Source organism: Callorhinchus milii, unplaced genomic scaffold, assembly GCF_018977255.1.
Source record: "Callorhinchus milii isolate IMCB2004 unplaced genomic scaffold, IMCB_Cmil_1.0 Scaffold1, whole genome shotgun sequence".
Lineage (NCBI taxonomy): Eukaryota > Metazoa > Chordata > Chondrichthyes > Chimaeriformes > Callorhinchidae > Callorhinchus > Callorhinchus milii.
Window position 1 is genome coordinate 5766031 of NW_024704742.1, and position 27408 is coordinate 5793438.

The 27408-nt window shown below is 45.8% G+C and overlaps 1 protein-coding gene across 1 annotated transcript in view; it reads left to right on the forward strand.

Moving 5' to 3' along the window:
• Positions 1 to 233: 233 nt before the first annotated feature.
• Positions 234 to 27408, forward strand: part of mfhas1 (multifunctional ROCO family signaling regulator 1) — a 29071-nt gene continuing 1896 nt past the window's right edge. The window contains exons 1-3 of the mRNA XM_042337844.1: positions 234 to 580; positions 1023 to 3649; positions 25432 to 25639. Of these exons, the coding sequence (XP_042193778.1) occupies positions 234 to 580; positions 1023 to 3649; positions 25432 to 25562 (3105 nt within the window). The 3' untranslated portion in view covers positions 25563 to 25639. The remainder of the gene's footprint in view (positions 581 to 1022; positions 3650 to 25431; positions 25640 to 27408) is intronic.

Consider the following 27408-nt stretch of genomic DNA (forward strand, 5'->3'; position numbering starts at 1 on the left):
GAGAAGCTGCCGCATCCCTCCCCCTCCCTCCCTCCTTCCCTCCCTCCCTCCTTCCCTTCTCTCCCTTTATTCCTTCATTCCCCCCCTCTCCCCCCTCCTCCTCCTTCTCCCCCTCTTCCTCCTCGAGCACTGGCGTCGAGCACTGAAGGCCGAGTCGGCGGCGGCGGCGGCGGTGAGAGCGGGAGGGGACTGAGGGGATGTAGTCTGTGAGGGGGAGAGGGAGAGGGGGCGCCATGACAGAGGAGGGCGGCGGCGGGAGGGAGAGGGAGGGGGAGGGGGACAGGGCCGGGGACAGGGCCGGGGACAGGGCCGGGGCGGCCAGGCTGTGGCGAGCCTCGGCTCTGCGCTCCAGGAAACTGCGGACCAACCTGCGGCAGCTGACGCTGACCGGTCTGAGCCCGAGCCCGAGCCCGGGGCCGGGGCTGGGCCTGAGCCTGAGCCCGGGGCTGGGCCTGAGCCTGAGCCCGGGGCTGGGGCTGGGCCCGGGGCCGCCCGGCGGCCTGGCCGAGGTGGAGGTGCTGAACCTCGCCAACAACCACCTGGAGGAGCTGCCCGAGGGGCTGGGGCTGGGGGGGGGGAGGGGGAGGGGGGAGGTGGGGGGGAGGGAGGAGAAGAAGGAGGAGGAGGAGGAGGTGTAGGAGGGGGAGGAGGTGTAGGAGGGGGAGGAGGTGAAGGAGGGGGAGGAGGAGGAGGAGGGAGGAGGGGGAGGAGGGGGAGGAGGAGGAGGGAGGAGGGGGAGGAGGAGGGGAGGAGGGAGGGAGGAGGTGAAGGGAGGAGGAGGGAAGGAGGAGAGGGGAGGGAGGGAGGGGGGAGGAGGAGGAGGGAGGAAGAGGGGGAGGAGGTGAAGGAGGAGGAGGGGGAGGAAGAGGAGGTGAAGGAGGGGGAGGAGGAGGAGGAGAAGAAGGAGGAGGAGGAAGAGGGGGAGGAGGTGAAGGAGGAGGAGGGGGAGGAAGTGAAGCAGGAGGGGGAGGAGGAGGTGGAGGAGGAGGAAGAGGAGGGGGAGGGCGAGGCCTCCTGACCAACCTGACCGTCCTGATCCTGAGGAGGAACCGTTTCCACCGCCTGCCCCCGGCCCTCCAGCAGCTGCGGCACTTGACCGAGCTGGACCTCAGCCACAACTGCCTGTCCTGGCTGCCCGACGAGACGGCCACCTGCCTGCGGCGCCTGAAGAAGCTGAGCGTCAGCCACAACCGGCTCCAGAGGCTCCCGGCCGCCATGGGCTGCCTGACCAGCCTGGAGGAGCTGGACCTCAGCTTCAACGAGCTGCGCCGCCTGCCCGAGACCTTCGGCCACCTGCGGACGCTGCGCATGCTGGACGTGGACCACAACAAGCTGGCCCATTTCCCCCGGCAGATCTTGGACCTGAGGGACCTGGAGGAGCTGGACTTCTCGGGCAACAAGGTGGACAGCTTGCCCGGCGAGATCGTCATGTTGCGGTCCATCAAGATCCTCTGGCTGAGCAACACCAAGCTGGCCAGCCTGCCCGACGGTTTCGGCCGCTTGACCACCCTGGAGAGCCTGATGCTGGACGGCAACGGGCTGAGCTCCTTGCCCGAAAGCTTCCGCAATCTGGAGCGGCTCAAAATGATCAACCTGTCGTCGAACGGGTTCGAAAGGTTCCCCAACGCTGTGGCGGAGCTGGTCAGTTTGGAAGAGCTGTACCTGAGCCGAAACCGACTCACCGTCATTCCGGAGAAGATTTCCAACATGTCCAAGCTCGCCACCCTTTGGCTGGATAACAACAGGATAAGGTACCTGCCCGATTCGATCGTGAGCCTGTGCTGTCTGGAAGAGCTGGTGCTGCAAGGGAACCAGATTGCTATTCTGCCCGACGCATTCGGAAAGCTTTCGAAGGTCAACATTTGGAAGATTAAAGACAATCCCCTAATACAGCCTCCCTACGAGGTCTGTATGAAGGGAATACCCTACATAGCAGCGTACCAGAAGGAGCTGGCTTTGTCTCAGCCCGCAGTGAAGCCCAGGTTGAAGCTCGTGCTGATGGGACTCAAAGGTGCCGGCAAATCTGTCCTGAGGCAGTGCCTGGTTGGCCAAACGCACGGTCTTCCTGTGTCACACGGGAAAGGAATCGAAGTCACTCAGTGGGTTGCTGATGTTGAGAAGAATCTGACTTTTATCGTCTACGACTTAGCGGGAGATCAAAACTATGATCTCATTCAGCCATTCTTCCTCTCGCCCGGTGCTTTTTACCTCTTGTTAGTCAATCTGAAAGCGTACGTTTCCGGTCGCTTTTATGATTTTGTTGGCTATTTCCTACATCTTCTTGGCGCCAGGGTGCCTCATGGTGTTGTGTGTATGGTGGGGACCCACGTAGATCTCTGCAGTGAAAAAGAGATCGAAGAAAAATGCCTTGGGATTCATCACCAGATTGCTCTCCAAGAGAAACGAGATGTTGAGTTCATGAACGCTGTAGCTCAAAAGGTAGACAAAGCCCTGAGCCAAGAGTTTGATCTGCGAGCTACAAGTCCACACGCATCGTTCTACGGAGTGTCGGATAAAAACCTAAGGAGGAAGAAAGCACAGCTGCAGTACATGTTGAATAATCGCCTCCAAATATTGTCTCCTGTCATCCCCGTGAGCTGCCAAGGCCAGTATCTGGGCATCCAACGTTTGAAGGAGAAACTGCTGTCAATTGCTGAACACAGGGAGATTTTTCCAAATCTCCATAGAGTCTTGCCAAAATCATGGCAGAGGTTGGAAGAATTGCACTTTAAGCCACAGGAACTTTGGCTCTCCTGGTGGGACTCGGCCAGGTTGGGATTGCAAGCCGGCCTCACAGAAGACCGACTTCAAAGTGCCCTGTCTTACTTGCACGAGAGTGGCAAGTTGCTGTATTTTGAAGATAGTCTGACTCTTAAAGAGTACGTATTTCATAACTTAACCAAACTCATTGACATTCTAAATATCTTCTTCCAACGTGACGCTTCGGTTCTTCTTCAGAAACTCTTGGCTGACGCCGATATTGATGAACTGAGAGCAACGCAACTGCATCACTACGTGGAAGGGTTCCTGCTTCACGGACTTCTTCCGGTGCACATCATTCGCCTTCTTTTGAAGCCACACATCAAGACCCAGCAGGATCTGAATCTAATTCTAGAATTGCTGGAGAAAATGGGTCTCTGTTATTGCCTCAATAAACCGAAAATCAAGCCACTGAACGGCGCGGCAGTCTGGTTCAAGTTCCCCTGTTACGTGAAGAATGAGGTTCCACATGCAGAAGCCTGGATAAATGGCTCAAATCTCTCTGGACAACCATTTGCCATCGAACAGCTTCAAGTTGAATATAGTTTTCCCTTTTTGTTGCCTCCAGGGCTTTTTGCCAGGTATAGTGTCCAGATCAACACACATGTTGTACATCGATCGGATGGCAAATATCAGATTTTTGCCCACAGGGGAAAGGTTCCTGTGGTGGTCAGTTACAGACCTTCCCGAAGCAGTCTGCGGGCAGACACTTTATCTATTACCAGCCATGCTTCGTTGCCAAATATTTGGACAGCATGGCAAGCCATAATTCCTCTGGTGGAAGAACTGAATATGCTTCTCCAGGAATGGCCAGGATTGTACTTCACTGTGCATATCCTCTGTTCAAAGTGCCTTAAGAGAGGGTCCCCAAACCCGCACACCTTTCCAGGTAAGGTCATATAAGTTTTTCCTTACCTACTGTCCTCAAGCTCAGAGCAACCCACTGAACCGGTCTAGTCAGTACATTGAATCATTACAGTGAAGCCTATTCCTGAATATTTCTTTATAATAATTAAATACATCAATTATTAATTGAAAGGGATCGAAACTCAGACATTCTATATAAACCTGAAACAATTATCTGTATTCATAACTTTAAAAGTAAAACATAAAGGAGGGATTGTTGGGCAAAGTTGAGCTCATTTATTTTGTATAACGCAACAGCGTCATTGTTTGGAAACGTGCTCTCCTGAGAGGTAGGTTGAATAATTTAACTCTGGATATTGAAGGTTCAGTTGTGCTTTGGTTCCAGTTTGCTTTCTATCAGCAGGAGGTTGGATGATGAAATAATTCTGAAGTGTCCCAAGGGTCCTCAAAATAAGTCTCAAAGGTTGTTGTGTTATCAAATAGTTCAATGAGTTAAATTGAAACCTGCTCGCACTTTCTATTTATTCATTCATTATTGGATATCTTAGGAATGCGGGTGGGTGTGGCACGTTGGTGTAAAAGCTGCCGGTACACAATGAATTTTTAAATAATTGGGTAAAAAGCTTGGGGCAATAATAATCCTTGCATTTGATATAGCGCCTTATCACGTCTTCGAGACGTCTCAAAGCGCTTCACAGAATATAGTGAATTGATTGTATATTTTGTGGGCGAAACGCGGCAGCCAATTGCGCACAGCGGCGTCCCCACAAACAGTCGTGGATCCTTAAATGTGCATTTAGGAACATCAGCAGGTGGTCCCCTTTGCAGATAAGTGGTTTGCTCCACTCGGGGGTTGGGGAGGACGCAATCCTATTTCGTAAATATTATGCCCTATATTGGGGACCTCAGAAAAACAGTCAGGTAGCAAACAGACGAAGGGCTGAGTAGCATTTAATGCTGGAAAAGTCTGTGTCTGTCATATTATTGTTGTTAGAGACACATTCTGTGAAGTGGTTGTGAGATGTGTTGGAGTTGCCGCATCAAATGCACTGATTGATTATTAGAACCGAATGTTCCTTTTAAAATCTACTAATTGACTGCCCTGCGCACTACACGGCGAAGCACTGATTAAAGAATTAAAGAACGTTAAGTTTGGTTCTCGAGACCCATCACACAGCTAAGCAGCTGAGTGCAAGCTGGGTTCTTCCCCTCACGGAGGAAGGAGAGAGAAAGTAAATTTCGCTCCCCCCAAAAGTCGGTAGATGCGAGAATTGATTTGAGATACGGTATTTAAAAGAAGAGCGGGAGATACTCGAGAGAAGGAGAGAGAAAGTAAATCATGCTGTCTCGTTCTTCTCACGGTAGCCGCTTAGGATAAATCCGGAACCCTTCGGGAGCACAGGAATAGACAGAGCCCATTCAGTACATCAAGTCTGTCCCATCATTTTTTTAAGATCTTGGTGTCCCATTTCACTGTCTTCTCCATTACCTTACAATAGACATTTATATGGCATACGTCGGGAGGACTTCTCAAAATGCTCAAACATGCCAGATGGGCACCCGAGCAGAGGTCGAATGCCAAGGTGGGTGGGGAGGGGAAAAAGGATTGAAAGTGTCTTCATGGAGGTTTGTTTAGAGAAGAACCATGAACAAGGTGAGGGAGGAAGGGAGTCGGAGTGACTCTGGGACAAGAGTTCCAGAAGCCAGTGGCAGGAAGGCCGAAAACTCACACGGTACGAGATGGTGGGTAGATGGGCCGGGAGACATGCCGCAGGTCAGTGCTCGTGAGCAAAGGGAATGGCTGGGGACGTGCGGTTGACGCAGGTCACGGAGGTAGGGTGTGGTGAATCCGTGGAGGGGTTTGAACACGAGAATGAGTCTACTGGGAGATAGGGAGCCATCAGAGAGAGTAAGCATAGGCTTGTCGAGCCTAGTGCTGGAAAGGATTCTAGATAATCTGCATCTGCGTAGGGAACATCTGGGGAACATCCTTACTCTCAAGTATCTATCTCCTCTTTTAAATACTTTATCTCAAATTGATTCTCCCAACTTTCTGGAGAGTGAAATCCACATTCTCGCAGCCTTTTGCGTGAAGATACATTTCCTTTTCTTATTTCTAACCGTCTTAGCTCTTGTTTTCAGAATGTCCCCCAGAATGATGAGTAATAATAACCCTCGCATTTGATAAAGCGCCTTATCGCACCTTTGTGACAAAGCGCCTCACAGATATATTGTAAAGTGTAGTGACTGTGTGTTTCGCGGGCGAAACACGGCAGCCAGTTGCACAGGGCAGTGTCCCACAAACAGTCGTAGATTGAGTGGCCGAATTATTTTATTACCTCCTTACCAGCTTAATATTGTCTCCTTATCAGCTTAATGTAATGTCCTCTCTTATTTCCAGCACTTCAGGTGAGTGCTGTTATTTGGTTTGAGGGGAACTGAATTTGAAAGTGAAATGTACAGGTCGCTGAGTCTTGTATATGCTGCACAACCAGGTCAGAGCTCAGCAAATCCCTGTTACATATTTCTTTGAGGTTTGTGATTACTGCTTATTCTGTGCCAAGCTTCCAAGTTTGTCTGTAGACCTGAGTATTAAACCACCACAACAGTCGTCGTTTGTAAAAAATTAGTTTTGAGTCTCTGGCAAGTTGTAATTTGAAGTAGCATTTATCCTATGTGGTTTAATTGATCTAATTGCACTGACCCACACCGTGAATTTGCGCTCTGGAGTTTTGCTCAGATATAACAGTGCTCATTAGCTACTCTGACGTCATTGACAGAATCTTTGCCACGAGCAGAGGAGGAGGTGAGGGGCTGAAGTGGCTGCAAGTCTGTCCCAACTTGATGCTGTTAGATGATCATTGCCCAGAAGAGTGAAACGGATAAAGTTTTGGATGTTATTTAACATTATTATACTTCCTAACTTTAAAGATCCCATGGCACTTTTTGAAAAGGGAAAGTAGTCCCTCCCGGTGTCCGGGCTAAAAATCCCCCAAATAAAATTGGCCGTTACCTCCATGGCTGTGGGCTAATGCCGTGCGCAAAATTGGCTGCTACGTTTGTCCAACAAAGCACTCCACTTCACAGTATATTCCGTGAAGCGCTTTGAGACGGTCTCGAAGCCGTGATAAGGCGCTATATCAAATGCGAGGATTATTATTATTATTGTTATTATTATTATTATTATTATCTCCCTCTGCATTGAGGCTCCCATTGCTTAGTCTGGAGGGCAGTGAGCTGGCTTGTTTCCATGAAGTAAAAACCTAGGCCTTAAATCATAATCCTTCCCATTCCACACATTACAATGCGCGAGTCAGTGTTCAGATACACCCGGGGGAATTGTGTAATAAAAAAAAGTCGTTAACGCTGAATGGAATAGCCTCTTAACAAGGCTCCCTCCACAACACGCCATTTGATTCGCGCCGCCAGACACGTTTTTCAAGTTAGCCCCTTAAATTAAGGATTATCACCACAGATAAAATGAGAAGAATGCTTTTACTCAGAGCAACGTTAGAATCTGGAATGTTTCAGACCAGAAGGCTGTTGGGAGCCCAGACTATAGCAGCGGTTAACAGGGAATTGGGGAAATAATATTTAACGGTCCGGGCAGGGGAATGAGATTGGAATCCTTAGCTTCGGTGAGGAGGAAGTGGTGCACCAACAGAGACCAGATTAACGGAACTGCCTCGTTTCTTGCTGTAAACTTTGTATAGATGTTGCGGTTATGTGTCAGGCGCTGAGCGAGTCACGCGCTCCAGTTCTCTTTTACCTCCAGTCTCGGCTGTTGCTTTGACCCATTGAATACTTACTGCATCGTCCGTACTTATTTTTGTCAGAATCGGAAACCTGGATTGTCACCGAGTCTAGCAGTTTTTTAGTGCAGAATGGGACGTCAAACAAGATCTGACGAGCAGTGTTCCTTCTAAAGGCTGAACGGGCTCAAGATAGCCCCGTCAAAACTCGCCGGATGGAAGCCGTACAATCCCAACAGGCTGTGAATGCGGTTTTCACATTGCATACACGGACAGAGTTTTAATTGGCTTACTCCCTACGTGCTGGCTGATTCCTGCCATAGCAAAAATGGCCAACGTCTGGGTCATCAGGTCTCTGCCATGACTCTGGTGGCAATCTGAGTGCCCGGAGGTGACCGGTTTAGAGCGAGAGTTGCCGGGGCGCAGGAAGCGAGGTAGTTGGCCAGTTGTGCCCGTCTGTAATGAACGGGATCCACACTCGACACTGTGGCTAAATAAGCGCTGCAAAACAGTCTGTTACAGTGGGTTTGCATTGCGTGTGCAATCTTAAGGACAAGTAGAAATTTTCTAACGAGCTGAAATTCCGATCAGGAATTGACATTTTCATTTCCCTAAGCCAGGGCCTGCCCTTCCATGGGTAGGGAAGGCCCTTTAATCAGTCTGTGATTAGAAGTAGAGTGAATTTTGAAACCTCATTTTAAATGTGATGTTCTGGTGGAACGTATCGGGTTCTAACCGCTTCTGCAATTGAGGCAAGAAGACAACACGTTGGTTCGCTGGGGGAAGGGAGGGTGTTTCTCCCGCTGGCCCACACGCCTCCAAATAAGATTGGTCATTCACTTACCTCGTGGCTGTTTTGCGGATCGTTGCCGTGAGCAAATTTGCTGCCATTTTCTCGACAGAATCTAAGTCACTACACTTTACAGTGAATCCTGTGAACCACTTTGAGATGCCCTCCCAGGGTGAAAGGTGCTGTACCTAATGGTTGGATTATTACAGCATTATTACCTGCGTTTAAGCATGATCAAGAACTAGGGGAGCAAAGCGATCTGGGGTTTCAGATCCACGAATCTATAAAAGTAGCTACACAGGTAGATAAGGCCACAAAAAGGGGCAATGGGCTTTATATCCAATGGGGTCAGAGTATAAAAATGAGGAGGTGCTGTTGAATTTGTACAAAACCTTGTTTGAAGTATTGTGTCCAATTGCAGTCTCCAGAAGGATATAGCAGCGATAGTGATGGAGAGAGTACACGTGTAGAATGATACCAGGGCTGACAGGTTGCTGCTAGCAGGATAGACTGTATAGGTTGGGCCTTTTTTTTCGCTAGAGATGAGATATTTAAGAGAGGACCTAATAGAGATATTTAAAATTTTAAAAGGGTTCAATAAGGTTCGCATAAATACGCTGTTTTCACTTGCTAGGAAATCTGTGTAACCAGGGGATGCAAGGATAGGATAGCGACTAGTAGATCTAAGTGAGAATGTAGGAGGAACTACTTCACGTGGAGGGTAGCGCGATTTTGGAAATCCCTGCCTGAAGCAGTGGTTTGAAGGAAATAAAACAGATGCATTCAAGAAGAAGCTAGATATGAACATGAGGGAGAAAGGAATAAAAGGGTATGCAAGGGAATAAGTGGACGGAGACTCGTGGCACAGACTAGCTGGACCAAATGGCCTGTTTCTGTGCTGCACAGTCTTTGTAAATCTACGTAAAATGCATGCTTTGAGAGTTTGTGGATTGGATTCCTGGGTAGGGTAGGAGTGATGCCTTTTAGCTGAAGGAAAAAGAAATTCTGTACCTAAAACAGCTTGCACTTAAGACTGCCCGTCTCTGTTTTGGGTGGAAATCAAACAGGATTTGTTGAGATGAAGGGAAGCATTTTAACTATTCAATATTGGTGATATTGGAATGATAAGGTTTCTGGCTCTTGTTAACCTTTTGTGCTGCTCACATTCCTCTGCTATTTGTGTTTGAGACAAGCATTTAACTGAATAAAAACTAGATTCCAGATTTCAAGGGTAGAGGTATTGAGGAAGGAAAACTCTTTTGATCGCTATCTAGTGACTTCCTTCTGAGGATGTATACACACAGACAGCAAATAAAGCTGGATGAGACTCAACTATAATTCATTCCACTATCAAATACTCTGCCAATTCTCTAACTGAGTTCGCATCTAAAAAAATAGATATGGAACAAGGTATAGAAGGGGTTCTGATGTCCCATGTTATTGTACATGCTGGGGAGTTACTTTCAACAACAAACTGACTATGCATAGCTTCACACCGGGAGGACGTCCCAAGGCATTGGAACGTAAAGGGTTTACGTGCGAGCTGGGGGTTGGAGTTAACTGGTGAAGGGCAAAGTGGGGGGATGCTCGAAGACAGGGTCAAAGAGGAAGGTCTTGAGACGGGCTTTGAAGAAGACGAAGCGGAGGGGCTCCGGGAAGACTTCCAGAGGGTGGGGGCAGAAAGGCCTGAGACTTTCAGGAAAGAAGAGGATGGGAGAAAGGTGAGGAATAAGTGTATTAGGGGCTTTGTAACAATACAAATCACAGAACGAATCATTTCAAGATCCTGTCACTCGTCTACAAATCCCTTCATGCCTTGGCTACCAACCATTCTGACCTGCTTTCTCCCCACTCCACTACCCGCTGCCTCCACTCGGCTGGCTCTGGCTTCCTGCTTGTCCCTCGTCCCCTTCCTTCCACCATCAGCCACTGTGCTATCAGCCACTCCATCCCGAAGCGTGAGGACTCTCTCCCCCAATCCCTCTATTTTGCCGCCACCCCCTCCTCCTCTTTTAGATCACGACTAAAGACCTTCCTCTTCGACCGTACATGTGGTCACTTCCTCCCTCCCACGGTTCGGAGTCGGGTTTCGCCAGTGTTTCGCGCTCTGAGATGCTGCCCCTTGTGAAGACCCCTATATAAATGCAAGTTGTTGTTGTTTTCTGCATTGATGTTACTGCTCATGCTGCAGAGCTAGAAGGTAACCTATTGAGCTTCGGTCTCTTCCCTCAAGACTTCTTGCCTCTGAGAGGTTTCTTCACAGTCTCTCTGATTCTTTATCCAACAGCAACATCATCATCATCTTCCTCTTCTGTAGGCCCCCTCTTTCCGTGTACCATTGGATCAATAACTCACTCGTTCTCCAAAGCGCCTTTGTATTTTTCTACCATTTCCTCTGCTTCTAATTGTTTATTTTCTTCTTTCTTCACACTTTGTATTCTTTTGGATTCCTGTAGCCCAGTGGGTAGAGCACTTGCCTCACAAGTTCGATTCCTGGCAGGGTGAAACTTTGAGCACGTTTCCTTACTCCGCACGCCTCATAATAATCCCTCAAGAAATAAAATCAAAATAAAATAATTTGGTCACTGAATCCACGACTGTTTGTGGAACACTGCTGTGTGCAATTGGCTGCCACATTTCGCCCACAAATATACACACAGTGTATTCTGTGAAGTGCTTTGAGGGGCCGAGAAGATGTGAAAAGTGCGATATCAAGGATTATTATTATTATTTTCAGCAAGCAGTCCCAGATTAATTGTGTCCCGAAGTCCCAGCAGTCACTTTTTCCAATGTAAAATGGTATTTTGTATGATTTCCTTTTACACTTTGTTTCTATTTCTATCCTTCCTAACCGTCTCAATTTCACCTTTGTCATATGTCAATAGTTTGTCTGTTCCGGTTTTCATCTCTCTCTCTCTGGTTCGCCCAAACTTATATACTCATCTCATGATATCACACTTGATCGTTCAATTTACATTGTATGCATTTTCCCCTTTTGTGTACCAGAATGATACTTACAATACATACGGTAGAACAATACATTCTATCTCCTATGTCTTGCATTTCCACTTTTTCTATGAGATCTATTGCATCAATATTGTATTAATAATAATTATTGCATTTGATAGTATCACCTTTTCATGTCAGCAAGATGTCTCAAAGCGCTTCACAGGATTTACTGTAAAGTGCTTTTTGACTGTTTATTTTGTGGACAAAGTGGTGAGGTTCGGAGTAAAAATGGAGTAGAGAAGCAGAGGGACCTTGGTATGCAGTCATTAAAGGTCATTAAACATGAGTCATTAAAGGTGGTAGTGCAGGTCCCAAGACCATAAAAAAGACAAATTGAATCTGTGGTTCTTTATCCCAAAGCAAAGAATGCAAAATCTTAAAGAAAGAAATGATGAACTCTTCCAAGACCTTGGTTTATTTATACAGTAAAGCCAGTTAAGTGCATTAATTATCAACTTGCCCCATTATAGATAAAGAAACAGGGTGGATCAAAGGAACCAGCTTCCAAGTTGAGATGAATTTAATACAATTCTGTGCAATGTTCAATCTTAAGGCAAAGCACTTTTATGAACTAAGATGAATGAGGTGAGATTCCAAAATGAGCTAAGGTCTTGAGCAAGTGGGATTAGATTAATGACTCGTGCGGAGAAAGACACAAATTCACGTATTCGTTATTCTGAATGACCTGTTTCTTTGTTGTGAGGTTCAAGGTTTCTTCTCTCTGTTGAAATAAGTCGACTGTCTCTACAAACAGTTCAAAATTGTGCGTTCACCTCATGGGTTGTGCAAATGGCTGCTGGGTTTGCCCCCCCACCCCCAGCAATTATGTGTGAAGGGTTTGAGACTGTTCAATGTTGTAAAAGGTACTTAAAAATAATAATAATCCTTGCATTTGATATAGCGCTTTTCACGTCGGGAGGACGTCCCGAAGCGCTTCACAGAACACACTGTAAAGTGAATTGACTGTATATTTGTGGGCGAACGCGGCAGCCAATTGCGCACAGCAATGTCCCACAAACAGTCGTGGATTGAAAATGACCAATTTATTATTGTTTTTGGTTTTGGAGGGATTATTATTAGGCTCTGTGTGGAGTAAGGAAACTTGCCCAAGGTTTCGTCCTGACCTGGAATTGAACTCAGGTCTCTGTTGAGAGATAAACATGCGCACAAGCTAACAGTGAAGGTTTTTTTTGTATTAAATTCCTTAATAGTATAACCGGAGCAGGATCGGGGTGGGGGGGGGTGAGAGGAGCTAGGATTCTCTTAATGTTCGTGCAGGGAATTTTTGACATCGTTTCAAGTTCCAGCGATGGTTAAAAACACGAGTTGCGTTTCTTGTCGGATTCCAAATGATTCTCTCGGTTGCATGAATGCTTCAAGCTCCACCCTGATGAGCAATTCCCTCTACGGTAAGAAGGACTGACTGAAGGATGACTAAATTTGGTCGCGTCGATGCCTACTTTCGGCTGCAGTCCGTGTTTGTTGCGGGTCATACTGCAGCGATTTTCCGCACGTGGTCAAGGTGTAGAGCGAGGGAGAGAGAGCGAGCGTCACACGTTCACACAACAAGAGTGATGATTTAGGCAAGTTACACCAGGAGCTGAGATTTTAACCAAGTTTGGTAAGGTTTCTGTGGAAATCTGGCTCCTTTACAGGCACACAATGTACTAACTGCTGTAGTTATTGATGACTTTGAGTTTATGCAGCTTCCAAACTGCAGACGGAGTGCGATTAGCAGGCATTGAATATAACGTCAATGGTGATGCTTTGACTATTTTAGGCCAAGTGATCTAACTTGGTATTAAATAGAAAAATAATCTCCTCATCCTTGATCAGCATTTTAAAGATCGTACCGTCTACTAACTACGCTGTCTAAGGGCTCGGTAGGAAAAATAAATCCTAAATGGATTATTCAAAAGTATGCGAATGATAAAATATCAATGGTTTGTACTTGGGCTTTATAATCTGTGCCAATTACAACAACACATTACACTTGTATACCGCCCTTCAAGTCGGAAATTGGACAGTCAGGGGTTTTTGGACCCGAGCTGGGAATTGGGGTCAGGAGGGGTGGAGGGCAGAGGATTGGGGATGGGAGAGGGGGGGGCCGAAGGCACGGTCGAAGAAGAAGGTCTTTAGACGGGACTTGAAGGAGGCAAGAGAGGTGGGTGTGGCGGAGTGACTGCGGGATAGAATTCCAGAGTGTGAGGGCAGCGATGCTGAATGCCCAACCACCAGTGGTGGGGCGGGAAGTGCGGGGGGCCTGAAGCAGGCCAGTATCCACCGAATGGAGGGAGCAGACAGGCTGATACGGGGTTAGGTGGTCGGAGAAGTACGGGGGAGTGAGACCATGGAGGGCTTTGGAAGTGATTCAACAATTCAAAAGCTGCCCATGCATTTAGTTATATGCAATTTTCACTGTCAAAACCTCTTGCACATACAACAGGCTATCAGGATATTACTGAAGATCTAAACTAAGCGATGTCTCCATGAACTGAATGGGTCAAAGTTCTAAGCCGGGTGGGTCCACGGTACTCAAGGAAGTGCACTTGAAGATAGTGTCCTTTGTGAAAATTACTGTATTAAGAGAAACGCAGTATATTCACAATATACCCTGTGAAGCGCTTTGAGACATCTCGACAATGTGGTAAAGCGTCATGTCAAATGCCAGGATTGTTATGATGAATAAAAATCCTGAAAAACCCAACAAAAGGTTGAAAAAGAATAGGCTAGGCCTAAAACAGACTTTGCTGCTGTGATTTCTCATTGTTATTCAATGGAATTTGGTGTGGAAAACTGGGATTTCGGCGGGCTGTCATCTCTAGCACAATGAATTCCGGTTTGTGAATGTGGCCCTTAATCCAAGTATTTCTGGCTCCCTGCAGTCTTTGTTGCTCTCAGAATTTATGGTTCTCATGGGACGACGTTCCAGCTGTGGATAGTGTATATTTTATTATATTCTTAAACGTACATACTAAACCAAACAGAGCAATTCTGAGAACTCTGGCGAGAGCAGCGATGGAGAACATGTGATTGTGAGGGTAGCCTGGGGCCTGCCCTCCGTATAACACTGGAAAAGGAATCCAGCAGGGCACCCACCCACACTCCATTTTACCAGTTGTAAATTACTGCTAAAGGCAAGATGTGATCCAAATACACGTATGCTATCCATATGCCTAACACTTGTGTTGTATTTGGGCCAAGTCATTTCTCTATGGGCAAAATACTCCACATGCTGGAAATCTGAAATAAAACTAGAAGTCGCTGGGAACGCTCAGCAGGTCAGGCAGCATCTATGGAGAGAGGAAAGCGAGTTGACGTTTCATCAGAGACGAAATATCATCGACCTGAAACGTTGACGCACTTTCCTCTCTCCATAGATGCTGCCTCACCTGCTGAGTGTTCCCAATCTCTCTGTGGGGTCTGTTTGGGTTCAGACATCGCCCACTTCATTCCTGCCTTGTGAGTTGCTCTGCTGCTCTGTAATACACTGCCTGTAATCCTTTCCGTCAAATAAATGTTCCTTTTGTAGGTAGTTTTCCATTACACACATTCCTGACTGATGAAACATGGAGTCACAAGCAAAAGGACTGGAAAGAATTGTAAAAATCAATGTAATGCTTTTATGCTGCCTGTGTTTAGTACACCATCCAAGAATTAAAACAAATGGGGCACTTTATGGAGCATAAACACCGGTATAGATAGACCAGTTGGATCGAATGGCCTCTTTCTGTGCTGTATGTTCAATGTGGAAAAAAAAGGGCTCTCTTCATATTATAGGATGATTGGCTGCAGATAAGATAAGTAGAACTGAGGGCATGAGGGACATGCAGAAGGGCGGAGGTTGAGGATTGGGCATTTTATAATTGCAAGTTTGACTAAGACTTCAGGCTTAGAGAACCAAGTGAAGTAGATCTTGTCCTGGGTTATAAATAAGTAGGTAAAGGCCTAAATGTTGTGTTTGATCTGTGGAAGGAATGGGTTTGATAGGTCGATGCCTTTTCCTCATTGAATCCTCGCTGACGTTCCTTAATGATCAATCGGTAACTTCGTAGAGCAGTAAGGCTTAACATTGACCTGCTGTTTTCCACCGGAGCTGTTTGTCAGTAGCTAGGATACTTCCCCGCCCGGTTTTATCTTTGAGGGTGGGAAAAGTTAGCAACAAGAGTGTTTTGTTTTCATACGATTTTCTGGAATTTCAAGCCGGGCTCTGCCAACCACGCAAGCCCAAAGCACATAAAAGCCTCTTTATTCAGGTCACTTAGCTTTCCTATTGCCACAGCATTGAAAAGATGTCAGCAGATAATGTGCAAAGCTAATTGTTCCAATTTTCTCTCCTGATAATATTGTCTCGTGCTGGGGTGGGAATCCACATGTGTGGAGTCTGTTTGCCAATACCACATGACCTGTTTTTTTTTCTGTTTAAGCCCGAACCTGTGCGGGTTGGCAAGATTCCCAACTATAAACCCTGGGTCAGAGGTTTGTGGGTTCAAGCCCCAGATCACTCCAGATAAATTGGTCACTGACTTCCTGCTGTTTGCCGGCCGGACATTGCTGGCCGTCAAAACGATTGTCCTACATCGTAATGATGAACTCAAAAGTCCCAACACGGGACTCGAACGGGTCGCTGACCTTTCAGCCCTGAAACGTTAACTCACTTTCGTCTCTCCATAGATGCTGCCTGACCTGCTGAGTGTTCCCAGCGACTTCCGTTTTAAATCATTGTTCTGATGGTGCGGTGTTTTGAGCGTTTGTGAAGGAAACCCTGCTGGTTCTCTCTGACAGAGTAAACGTTCAGCTCCTTCTTTAGAGTTAATACAGTTGGCAGCAATTTGGGTCATGGGGGGGAAAGGAGGCTTTACAGACTTTTCTACTCTTTCTCCTTTCCTTCTCCGCTGGGTTAAAGAGTCTCAAGGTCACCAGCTTGAGGTAAACTCATGTGCAGAAAAATAATTTGCTTATTGATGTGTAAAAGATTAGAGAACTTACGTTAATAAGAACATAGCCAAAGTAAAGGATGAGTTCAAGCTGTTAGGTCATTGACGTTCATCGAGTGTTACCCTGTAAGACCTGAATGTCCCTGAAGCTTTTGCCTCACCAACAGTTAAATATTTATATAACAGAACTTTCCTACAGAGAACGCAACCGCAGGAACCTCCAATCCTTGGTCAGTTAGTTTCTCATCTGTCCCCGGGAGGGTTTCCCAGTTTCCAGTTATATAAATGTAAAATTGTTGGGGCAGTGGGGCGGGGATTGTTCCCACTCAGCTCCTGTTAACCCTGCAAGCCAAAGGCCTAACGGGTAGGGTTGTCGTAGCTGGACAAACAGCAGGAAAGCTTGGCAAACAGTGCTCTCAATGACAAGTCATGTAGTTTTAGACGGTTAGACACCAGCAATTACCCCCAACACACAGTCTGGGTTCGCCAAGCCTTGGCTCTTGCCAACCTGTGCCTGATACTTTCTGGAATTCGGGTTCCCTCCAGGGAGAGAGTGTGCATTCCACTACAGCATGGGTTTCTGCATGTGTCAGACACCCAGCTGACCCCCCAAAAAACATTTTTGGTTTGTGATTATAGCTTCTGGCTGTGATTTCCCGGTTATGATTTCAGGACGTGAGTGAAGTGATGAGTGATCATCAGTGTCCAGCTTTCAAATTAAATTAATGTAACAAATTCATACGGTCTTTAAGTCGTTTCGCAAGCCACTTTGTGAGTCTGTCTCCATTTGCTGCAGCCTCCATCAGATACCTTCTGTATTTCTCAATTGTGCAGGACTGATGGTAAAGGAGTGACATTTGTGGGACTCTGCTGTACGCAATTGGCTGCGACGTTTCGCCCACAAAGTATACAGTCATTTCACTTTGCAGTATATCCTGTGAAGCGCTTTGAGACTTCTCGAAGACGTGATAAGGCGCTATATCAAATGCAAGGATTAATATTATATTATTATTATCTACATTTCTAACCTTTGTGAATCACAAAATATCCTCCCTATTCTCATTTTTCCTCAAGGGCCATCTAACACTGATGGTAGCACAGCACATTAACTGGGCAGCAGGTCAGTGTAACTCCTGGGACAATCTATTTGCCTGAGCCTTGGTGGTAGCTCCCACTGTCAGCATGGTGGGGAGCAGAGAGAGGAGAGCTTGTCATATCTCTGCATTTGCAGCAGAAGGTGAAATCATGGTTGATGGTTACACATTATTGTCCTGGTATAAGTTAAACCATGAATGTACATAACAAATAGCCATAATGTACAGCAGAATGACTGTTAGTGGCAATTGAAGTAGTATTAATAGAACATTTCAAAAAAGAACTGGATACTCACCATAAAAATAAACACATTGAGAGGTATGTGGAAAGAGCTGGATTGTGGAATTAATAATAATAATCCTTGCATTTGATATAGCTCGCGCCTTATTAAGTTGTGGAGTAACTGTATTTTGTGGGCAAAACACGGCAGTCAGTTTGCACACAAAGGTGTCCCACAAACAATCAGTGAGTGACCAATAATATTTGGGGGATTATTGGCTAAGGACACCAGGAGAAGCTCCCTTCTCTTTTCAAACAGTCCTAAGAGATCTTTATCATCTACCTGAACAGACAGATGGGACCTTGGTTTAACGTCTCATCCAAATGACGGCACCTCCGACAATGCAACCAGATCAGAACCCACAACCCTTTGACTTCGAGGCGAGAGTGCTACCACTGCTCCAAACTGACGTACAATAATAATAATAAAAATGAGTTGCAGTTCATAGTTGCTGAATGTCCTCCTTGGGTGTTGAAATTGTCCATGGGACTGCATGATCCAGCTTTGGTGAATAAACTGTAAGTGACACCTGTACGAGAGCAAATGAACATCAATATCCACAGACTAATATATGGACTATCATATTGGGCTGCGAGGTCGGGAATGTATTTTAGCTGCGCTCAGTGTATCAGGGATTGCATTTTCAATCTTTAATTTTAGCATCATATGCAAGGATTATTATTGTAAGTTATCTCTACAGAATAATAAAGGGTAAAGAGTCATTTATTAAGCCCTTCCATCTGCTACGTTGGTGGTAGGACCACCTGATCTGATTTGCTGCCTTACACTAATTGGTGGTGGTTGAAAATTGCCCTGGGAAAAACAGCTTGGAAATAAGATTCTCTTCCAGGGAAACCCATGTAAGTCGTGATGACTCACAGGATTTCAACTCTAACCTAACCTGAACCCAGTCCTCATCTGTCAGTGCGATGTACATGCAAGGAGCTTCCTGGAGGAAACTCACTTATTCCTCGATTTCCTCTTTTTCAGACTCTATTGACGCTGACATTTTCCTGGTAAATCCTGTTTCAACCTCTCGTTTGCGAGTAACCAACTGCAAGTTCACATTCAATAAGCAGAGTGACGGTTGCTGCTCGTTCATTCAGGCTGTCCTCGTGTAGTGACCGCACAGAGCCATCAGTTTGCCTGTGTGGTAGAATAGCACCTCAGTGCAAACTGCCCCACATCTCCAGTCTAATACCCGAGTCTAATTTCATGGCTGAAGTGTCCTGCTGTGGCTCAGTCAGGATGGTTATTAATCACTCCAGTTTTCTTTGTGAGTTCTGAAGCCCACTGAATTCCCAGGTGACATTAAGGCCTCGTAATTACTCCTGAGTATCTATTATTCATGTAATTCACTGCCAGATGTCAGGTTTCCTGTAATAATGTACTATTTTTAGATAGAATACCATGACCATGGCTAATAACGTTTCCATAAATGCGGGTCTCTCTTAACGATTGAGAGCCTACGTGGACTATGGACCTACTGGATGTATCACATGCAAATTGTTCAAACACTGATCTTTCACTATTTGTTCACAATTACCTGATAACTCTTCAAGGCAACGTGAAAGGCGCTATTTCAAATACAACGATTATTATAAATTAGGATTTCCCTTCATTAAGAAGTAAGGAAACGCTTGTTTTATCCAGTGACCAGCATGTGATACACCATATAGCGTGAGTGCGTCCCAGGTTTATGATATTGCATATTGTCCTCTGTGCAATATTACAGAGCCCCACAGAGGGTGATCTGTGCAGTTACAGGATTAATTTTCTACATTCCTTTCATATTTACATTGCTGGAGGGTGCTGTGGTTCCAGGTTGAAGGGCCTCAGGCCCTCATTTTGTTTTGAAATAAAAACGGAAATCGCTGGGAACACTCAGCAATTCAGGCAGCACCGATAGGGAGAGAAAATTGAGTTAAAGTTTCAGGTCGATGACCTTTCGTCAGAAATGTTAACTAGCATTCCTCTCTCCGTAGATGCTGCCTGACCTGCTAAGAGTTCCCAGCGACTTCTGTTACATTTGAAATTTCCAGCATTTGCAGTGTTTTGCCTTTCGTCATCTTGTTTTGATGTGAGCTTGAGCTCACTCTCTGCCCACACTCTCCTTTGTGGCTCACTCAGAATATGGTCACAGTGGCAGCTGTAGCTCTCTGGTACCTTGGCAAACGTCCATTATTTATGAGTGGATCTGGATGGTGGATGTTGGTGAGGTGTTTGACAGTGCAGCTGATCCCATCCTGATCCCCAGACACACCAGGCATTGCTGGATAATGATCAGGAGTGGGATTGCCGGCTGCTCCTTGTTAAATCTTTCCCTTCAGCTGGAGTATTGTGTCCAATTCTGGGCACCACACTTTGGAAAGGATATCAAGGCCTTGGAGAGGTTGCACAAGAGGTTTATCAGAATGGTACCAGGGATGAGAGACTTTAGTTATGTGAAGAGACTAGAGATGCTGGAATTGTTCTCCTTAGAGCAGAGACGGTTAAGGGGAGATTTTAATAGAGGTGTTCAAAATTATGAAGGGTTTTGATAGAGCAGATGGGGAGAAGCTGTTTCCACTGGCAGGTGGGTGGGTAACCAGGGCACATAGATTTAAGATAATTGTCAAAAGAACTAGAGGGGAGACGAGGAGAATTTTTTTTTAACATAGAGAGTTGTTATGATTTGGAATGGACAGCCTGAAAGGGTGGCGGAAACAGGTTCAATAACAACTTTCGAAAGGGAATTGGCTAAGTACTTAAAAAGGAAAACTTTGCAAGGATATGGGGAAAGAGCAGGGGAGCGGGACTGATTGGGTAGCTCTTCCAAAGAGCCAGCACAGGCACGATGGGCTGAATGGCCTCCGTCTCTGCTGTAATATTCTGTAATTCTATGATTCTGTGACTCAAGCCAGTTGGGATCAGGAATCTCTGTGGCCGTCAAGCCAGGGACCTTGCTGATGTCCGTGGTTTGAGCGTGTTTACTTTGTCAATTGCCTAGACAGTGTTTAAAGAAGTGGTTTTATCTGTTCACAGAAAAAACAGAGACCCGCAATATCTCATTGGCTTACTCTTAAGACCACGTTCTAAAAATTAAGATTGTTTAGAATTTTAGAAATATCTTCATTTGGTAGCAGTTTTTAAAAATAACTGACATGAATTTAAGCATTTATCAAACCACAATAATTCGTCTAAATTTAAATACGATGTCCTAATGGTAAGACTGTGAGATATTTCAAACCTTAAGAATCCAGAGAAGAAGAGCTGGTCTGTCTGAGAAACCCTAGAGAGTGCTATTAGTTTCTACACATTAAACATGTGCGGAGCTGTGAATACAAGCACTCTACATAGTGTCTGGTTGTACAGTGAGTTAGTTACAAGTGACATCTCGCTTTCTCCATGCAACTGCTGTTGATCTTGTCTGGGGAGTCAGACAAGGGGTGGACTACTCTACATGTCGTTGCTCTCATGTGTACTTATAATGGGATAAAATTATATTTACAACCCCGGCAGGATCTCCAGTGCAGTCCTGGGAGGACATTGCATACTCAGAGGTGACATTTTTCTGGGTCAGGCGAACCTAGACAGTCTATGTGTTTCAGGTGAGCATTAAAGATCTCATGAAATTATTGGAAAAGAGAAAGGAATTTCTCCTGGTGTTCTGATGACAGTGCTCCAGCTGATAAATTCCTGACCACGTGTGAGAACTTGCTATGCCAGATTGGCTGCCGAGTTTGCCTCCAAATATACATACATTAGAGATTTAATGGCTAATGGTTTTGTTGCTTTTTGGCTTACACAACAACAACAACAACAAATTACATTTGTATAGCGCCATTAATGTCAGAAGGACATCCCAAAGTGATGGACAGTCAGGGATCGGCACCCGAACTGGCGGTTGGGATCAGTACAACATTTAAGTGTTAAAGAGGTGGCTTCACAGTGGGCATGTCTATTTGCTAAGGCCCCTCGGATGAGGACCTGGATGAAGCAGCTGGTGCTGAGTTCGACTTGGCTGGCATGTCACAAGCTGTCCTGTAAAGGTCCTCCCACTACACTGAAGGCAGATGCCCGCCAGATAGTTGATGAGGAAACTCTGAAGCTTGGGGCAACAGCTGCTGGAAGGTGTTACCTGGAGTGCAGGGTAATGAACATGTTCAGATATCGGGGGCTTGGTATCTAGAGGCAGCAGCTACTGCTCGAGCTCCGCAACTCCCAACTTGTGGAATTGCCACTCAGTGGGTGGGATGTAGTCAGGGATTGCAGCCTATTGAGTGTGGAAATCTGCTGTCTACCTAGTGACTGCTCAAACATGTGCATGTTGGATGTTAAATGAACTCCTTAGGTGAGCAGGTAAAACAGAGGCTCCTTGGAGGCAGCTGAGTTCCAAAGAGATCCGCTCACCCCTTCCATGTGTGTCAGAAATCCAACTTGAGTGGGCTACCAGAGGGTAACCAGCACCTGGGGAACCCACCCCAGTATTAGGTGGCAGGAAACCTGGAGCAGAGACATATGACGATGGAGAGAAAAAATAGAAAATGATTGGAAACATTCATTTTTTTAAAAATTATACACGAAGACGGTTGTGACTTGTGTGTGTTTGTAAAGGCCTCAAGTACCTGATGTCTGGCAGAGTCTGTTCGTACAGTCGCCACCCAATGAGGGAGAGGATTTGACAGGGTACCCCACAACGAAAGTCCGGTCACTGAGCCCCAGCATATGGTGAAGCACAGACCATGATATTGTTGTACTCCTGACACCTCCTCGTATTTACTTTAAAAGTGGCCAACGTCTATTCTGGAAAATATTTGGTGCTATAAATATAGGAATGCAAAGATGACAGAATTTGATCTTGAAACAAGAAAGGAAAGCACTTCTCTGCTGCTCTTATCCCCAGCAAATAGGATGCCCCGACTGGAGAGTCTGAGCAAGATGTGACTATTTACTGTGCTCTAGATATGGCTGTAGTGAGAGGGAACCCAGATGCAGGGCTGCGGGTGCAGAATTCATAGCTCCAGAGAATTTACATATGACTGTTCTAACCTAACCCTTGTCTTGACAGACAGCCAGCGGCGGGCGGACTGGCTATACGGGAATTCAGGAAATTTCCCGAGGGTCCCTGTGATTTTACATTAGCAACCTGAGCCCTTTCGGGAAGCCAGTCCACCAGCTCACGCAGCCACACTAATCTTTTTGACGTGTGTTTGCATTTTAACTAAATAGCTCAAACTGAACCTCCGTTGTTATTAATGCTGTAGAATTTCGTACGCAACAGAATTCCTCCAGGAATGGTTTTACGTACGTTGCAGCTTGTCTCGAGGAGAAGGGGCGGGGTGGGGGGAGAATATAACGGCATATTGTAGCTGCAGAATGATTAACTTCTCCCTTAAATATTTTCTTCCTGTCGCGGCCAAGCAATGATCCTGGGATTTGTCAAGACGGTCTCAGGCTGGATGGAGCCTTGTGCTGTCCTGATCAAGGCTGAGTACAGGAAGCTCTGATAACAGCATTGCTGTCCTGTGGGATGATGATTTCTGCCAGGAAATATTTCAATTGAAGCTCATTTGCAAAATCATTACAATAAGTGGGCAGCTTATAATACCTGGCACCACTGCAGTTTAGAGATTTTGTACTCTTCTGTTAAGTGAGTACCTTTGAGTTCTCTACGATGTCTAAAATAAATATCCTACAGAAATATTGTTGTCTGCAAAACAGATGATCGCTCCACTTTACTACACTCGACACAAAATAAACGATCACTACACTTTACCACGACTCCTGGGAAGCACGTTGAGACGTCTTCTTGACGCGAAAGGCACTATGCCAATCGTAAGCAATATTATTATCCTCTGTGATCTTACAAACAACATTGTTTTTGTCCCGAGTTGTGCAGAGATCTTGTTTACCGTGTGCTGATTAAATGAGTGTGGGTGGATTGCACGTTTGTGTGTTGGGTCAGAAAGGAAGTTGAGATATAAGGAAGTTGTTTCACTGTGCAGTAGAGAGAGGAAGAGATGGGAGACCTCTGAGAGCTTGGAATTGTGTGGCAGCCTTACTCAGTAGGACCAGTGGAAATAGCTTCTCTCTATTTACCGTATCAAAATCCCTCATAAAGTTGTACACTCCTATAAGATCCTTCTTAACCCTCTCTGTTCCAGTGAAGATAGACCCATCTTCTCCAATCTGTGGAGAAGAAGAGTCTATGTGGAGAAGATGGGTCTAAGTGGAGTCCTGTAGCTCAGTGGTTAGAGCACTCGCCTCGCAAGCGAGAAGGCCTGGGTTCAGTTCCCGGCAGGGAGTAATGTTGGGCAAGTTTCCTTACTCCACACGCCTCTGTTTACCCAGCAGTAAATAGGAACCTGGTTGTTAAGCGTTTAGCAAATTACTTTTATGGGGCTAATAAAAAAACTACCAATAATAATTTGGTCATTCAATCCACAACTGAATGTGGGACACTGCTGTGTGCAAATTGGCTGCCGCAGTTAGCTTACAAAATGCAGTCAATCCACTTTACAGTATATCCTGTGAAGCGGTTTAAGGTGTCCTCCTGAGGTGAAAGGTGCCATTATTGGAAAGTATAAGAATTATTATATTGTTATTATATTATCATTAACCCTTCATTCAGTCCCAGCCCATTTCCTGAATGACTCTGACTTTTTTTTGTCTTTTTCTCTATTAATCTTCCTTTTTCCCCCTCCCCACCCCCTCCTCTCCCCCAATGGGATAGGATTTGGCCCCTTTCACTTCTCGTGAGGTTCAACTCAATGAGCTCCTTAACCTTTCTTCTGCTGTGAGAGCCTTGATATTGAGTATTGGCCTATTATATTACCATGAGACCTTCATAGTGCATTCCTTCCCTCACTCAAAATCCATACAATTTTGAGGCACGGCTCAATGCCGTGAGGACTGACTTATCCGAGGCCAATTATAGCCAACTACAGCTCTGGCTGAGATTAACTAACTCAAGTTGCTATCTGTGTGGCTCCACGAGGTGGGAAGAGAAATGGGGTTTGATGAGAGATTTCATCAGTTGCCACACTATAGTATTTCTGTTTTCTGATCCTGAACTGTTTGTACGCCAGTAATAGCGTTTCACTTTGTATCTAATAATAATAATCCTTGCATTTTTGTATAGCACTCCTTATCACGTTGAAATGTCTCAAAGAACTTCATGGTGATTGCTATTAGGTATAGTGATTTTTTTTTGCTCTCTCGCCTCCTCAAAGCACGTCTCAAGACCCTCCTCTTCAACCGCGCCTTTGGCCACCCTCCTGCCCTCCACCGTCACTGATCCCCCCCCCCGCTCGGGTCCAAATCCCTGACTGTCCAGCACCTTGAGATGTCCTCCTGACGTGAAAGGCGCTGCACAAATGTCAGTTGTTGTTGTTTTAAGCCTCTGTATTGCAAACGTATAAAATAGATGGTCAATCCTTTAGTTGATGTCATTTCCTGCTTTGTGCGTGCGCAGCAAACAGGAAATGATGTTAATGACAACCTGGTGTCCAGGGAGGGGCACATGTTCCCTTTAGTTCAGTAGCCAGTGTGTGCGTGGTGTGAACGGTGACTCCGCCCGCGCATGTGTCGTGACACTGGCCGTTGTGCCTACTTATCTCAACCATTGCATTATAACCAGACTCTGCTATGTCTTCCTTCTAATAATAATAATAATCACTGCCTTTGATATAGCTTTACTGCTTTATAATAAAACGTGGTTTGATCTAACATTTTATCAAGTCAAACAACCTTCTGAGCCAGAGGTGAGAGACGTCCCATTCCTGACTGACGCGGATTATCTGATGTAACTTAACGTGTTATATCCCCCAGAATGGAAATAGCACTGCTGCTCGTCTTCCTAACTCCAGTCAAAGTATGGGTCTCTGATTTAGAAACGCTTTGAACCGAATGCCCTGCCGTAGACCTAATGTCTGTCTCTCTCTCTCTCTCTCTGAACAGGGGAGCTGCTGAGCCAGGCCAGGCCTGAAGGGATCACTGAGATCATCTGTCCCAAGAACGGGAGCGAGCGTGTGAACGTGGCCCTGGTCTACCCGCCGACTCCCACTGTGATCAGCCCCTGCTGGCAGTGAGCAGCCTCACCAGAGTCTATGCTCTTTACAACTCTGGTCACATATTTGACAGGCATCAAAGACTTAGCGAGAATAAGGTAAGTGTTGCGCGGTTTAATACCAGTCCCGACGGCTGCATGTGCTCTTCAAAATACAAACTCGCTGTTACTTGTGTGATGCTTCTTTCTCAGTCGAAGGGGGGCAGACGAATGACTAGTTTATGCTTTGTTCACACGTGATTTAGGGCCCATGGTTTGTTCAGTAAATATCCTTATCAACTGCAGACCTGGTGCAGTAACTGAGACCGTGTGTGCACGTGTGTTTGTAACCGTAGAGACAGAGATTGATGCTGTTCTGCTAATAGTGCTTCTGGCATTCAGAGACTGACTGCTGTGCAGACAGGCATCAACATGGTGACTACAACAACAACAGCTGGAGGCTGGTAATTGCAGCTCCAGTGACGTGCTCCTGCTCTGGTGTCTGTTTAATGGGGCTGTAGTTAACCAGAGCTCATTTGATATTTCGAACCTGTCGATCCGAAGCCCCACGACAGGACTGGACGTCAGTCTAGGCCGACATTGCACAGCGAGAAACACTGCTGCGTTGGAGCTGCTGTTTTGAGGTTGGGTTAAACTAAATGTCTTGTTCCTCAGGTGACGGTATAGCAGACAATCATATATACAGTACCTCCACCGTGTCCCCTCTCAGCTTCCTGAGCTCCAAAGAAAAGAGCCCCAATTTGTCAAGCCTTTCCCTAGAACTATATTTTTTCACTCCAGGCAACATGCTGTACCATCACATTACCAGTCCTCTGTGCCACTTCCACCTCCGCTTCTTTCCTATACTGAAGAGCCTAAAACTGCACACAGCATTCCAACTGCAGTCTGACTATTGTTTTGTACAGATTTCTCCTTGTATCCTAATCCTCTGGCTATAAGTCCCGTTGACTTTTTCAAAGGCCTTACCCACCTGGGTCACTGCCTTCAGTGCACTCCTGGATCCCTCTGTTCTTCTATCCCTTTTAAGCTGTAGTTTTTTTTTCTATGTTTATCCTCCTGAAATGATCTACCGTACACTTTTTTTCATTGAACTACATCTGCCACATGTCTGCCCCTTCAGCCTTCCTATCAGTATCAACCCGTGTTTTATTTTGATCCTCCTTAGTATTTACTAATTCCCCTACTTTTGTATCCTCTGCAAACTTTGAGATTGCTCCCTCTATTCCTAGATCCAAATAATTTATATACAAGGTGAGACATAGTGGCCCCAGAACAGGTCCCTGAGAATCAATCACCACATCTATCCAATTGTAATAATTATCTTTAACCCTTACTCTTTGTTTTCTGCCACTTCTGTATCCATTCTGCTATTCTTCCCATTGACCCCATATGCCCTGACCTGAGCCATAAGTCTTTTCTGTTGTACTTGGCAGTAATTATTGTAAATGTGAAGCACTGTGTGACATTTCAACATTATAAACACTATCAAATACAAGCATTATTATCCACCGCACGCTGTAAACCTGTATGAAGAGGCTTTACTCAAGCTGAATGTTTTTCCCCCGACGGAATTCTACCGGAAGTTAATTTCAGTTTTTCTGGCTTGGATCCTTCCAGTAGGATCTAAACCAGTAAACCTGGAATTAACAGTAACAACTGCTGGCCAACGGTAAGCCATTGGATCCAATGCTTGGCAATTACTTTAATTGGTACGGAGAGTGGTGTATAGAGAGGTAAACAGCTACCGATGAAGCTCTGCACTTGTGGTGGTGGAACTAGTGGAACCATTGCTCAATGGGTGGGGATTTGGCTCTGAGCTATGAGCAGGAGGTGGCAATGCTGATACGCATTTCATGCTGTGCTCCCTG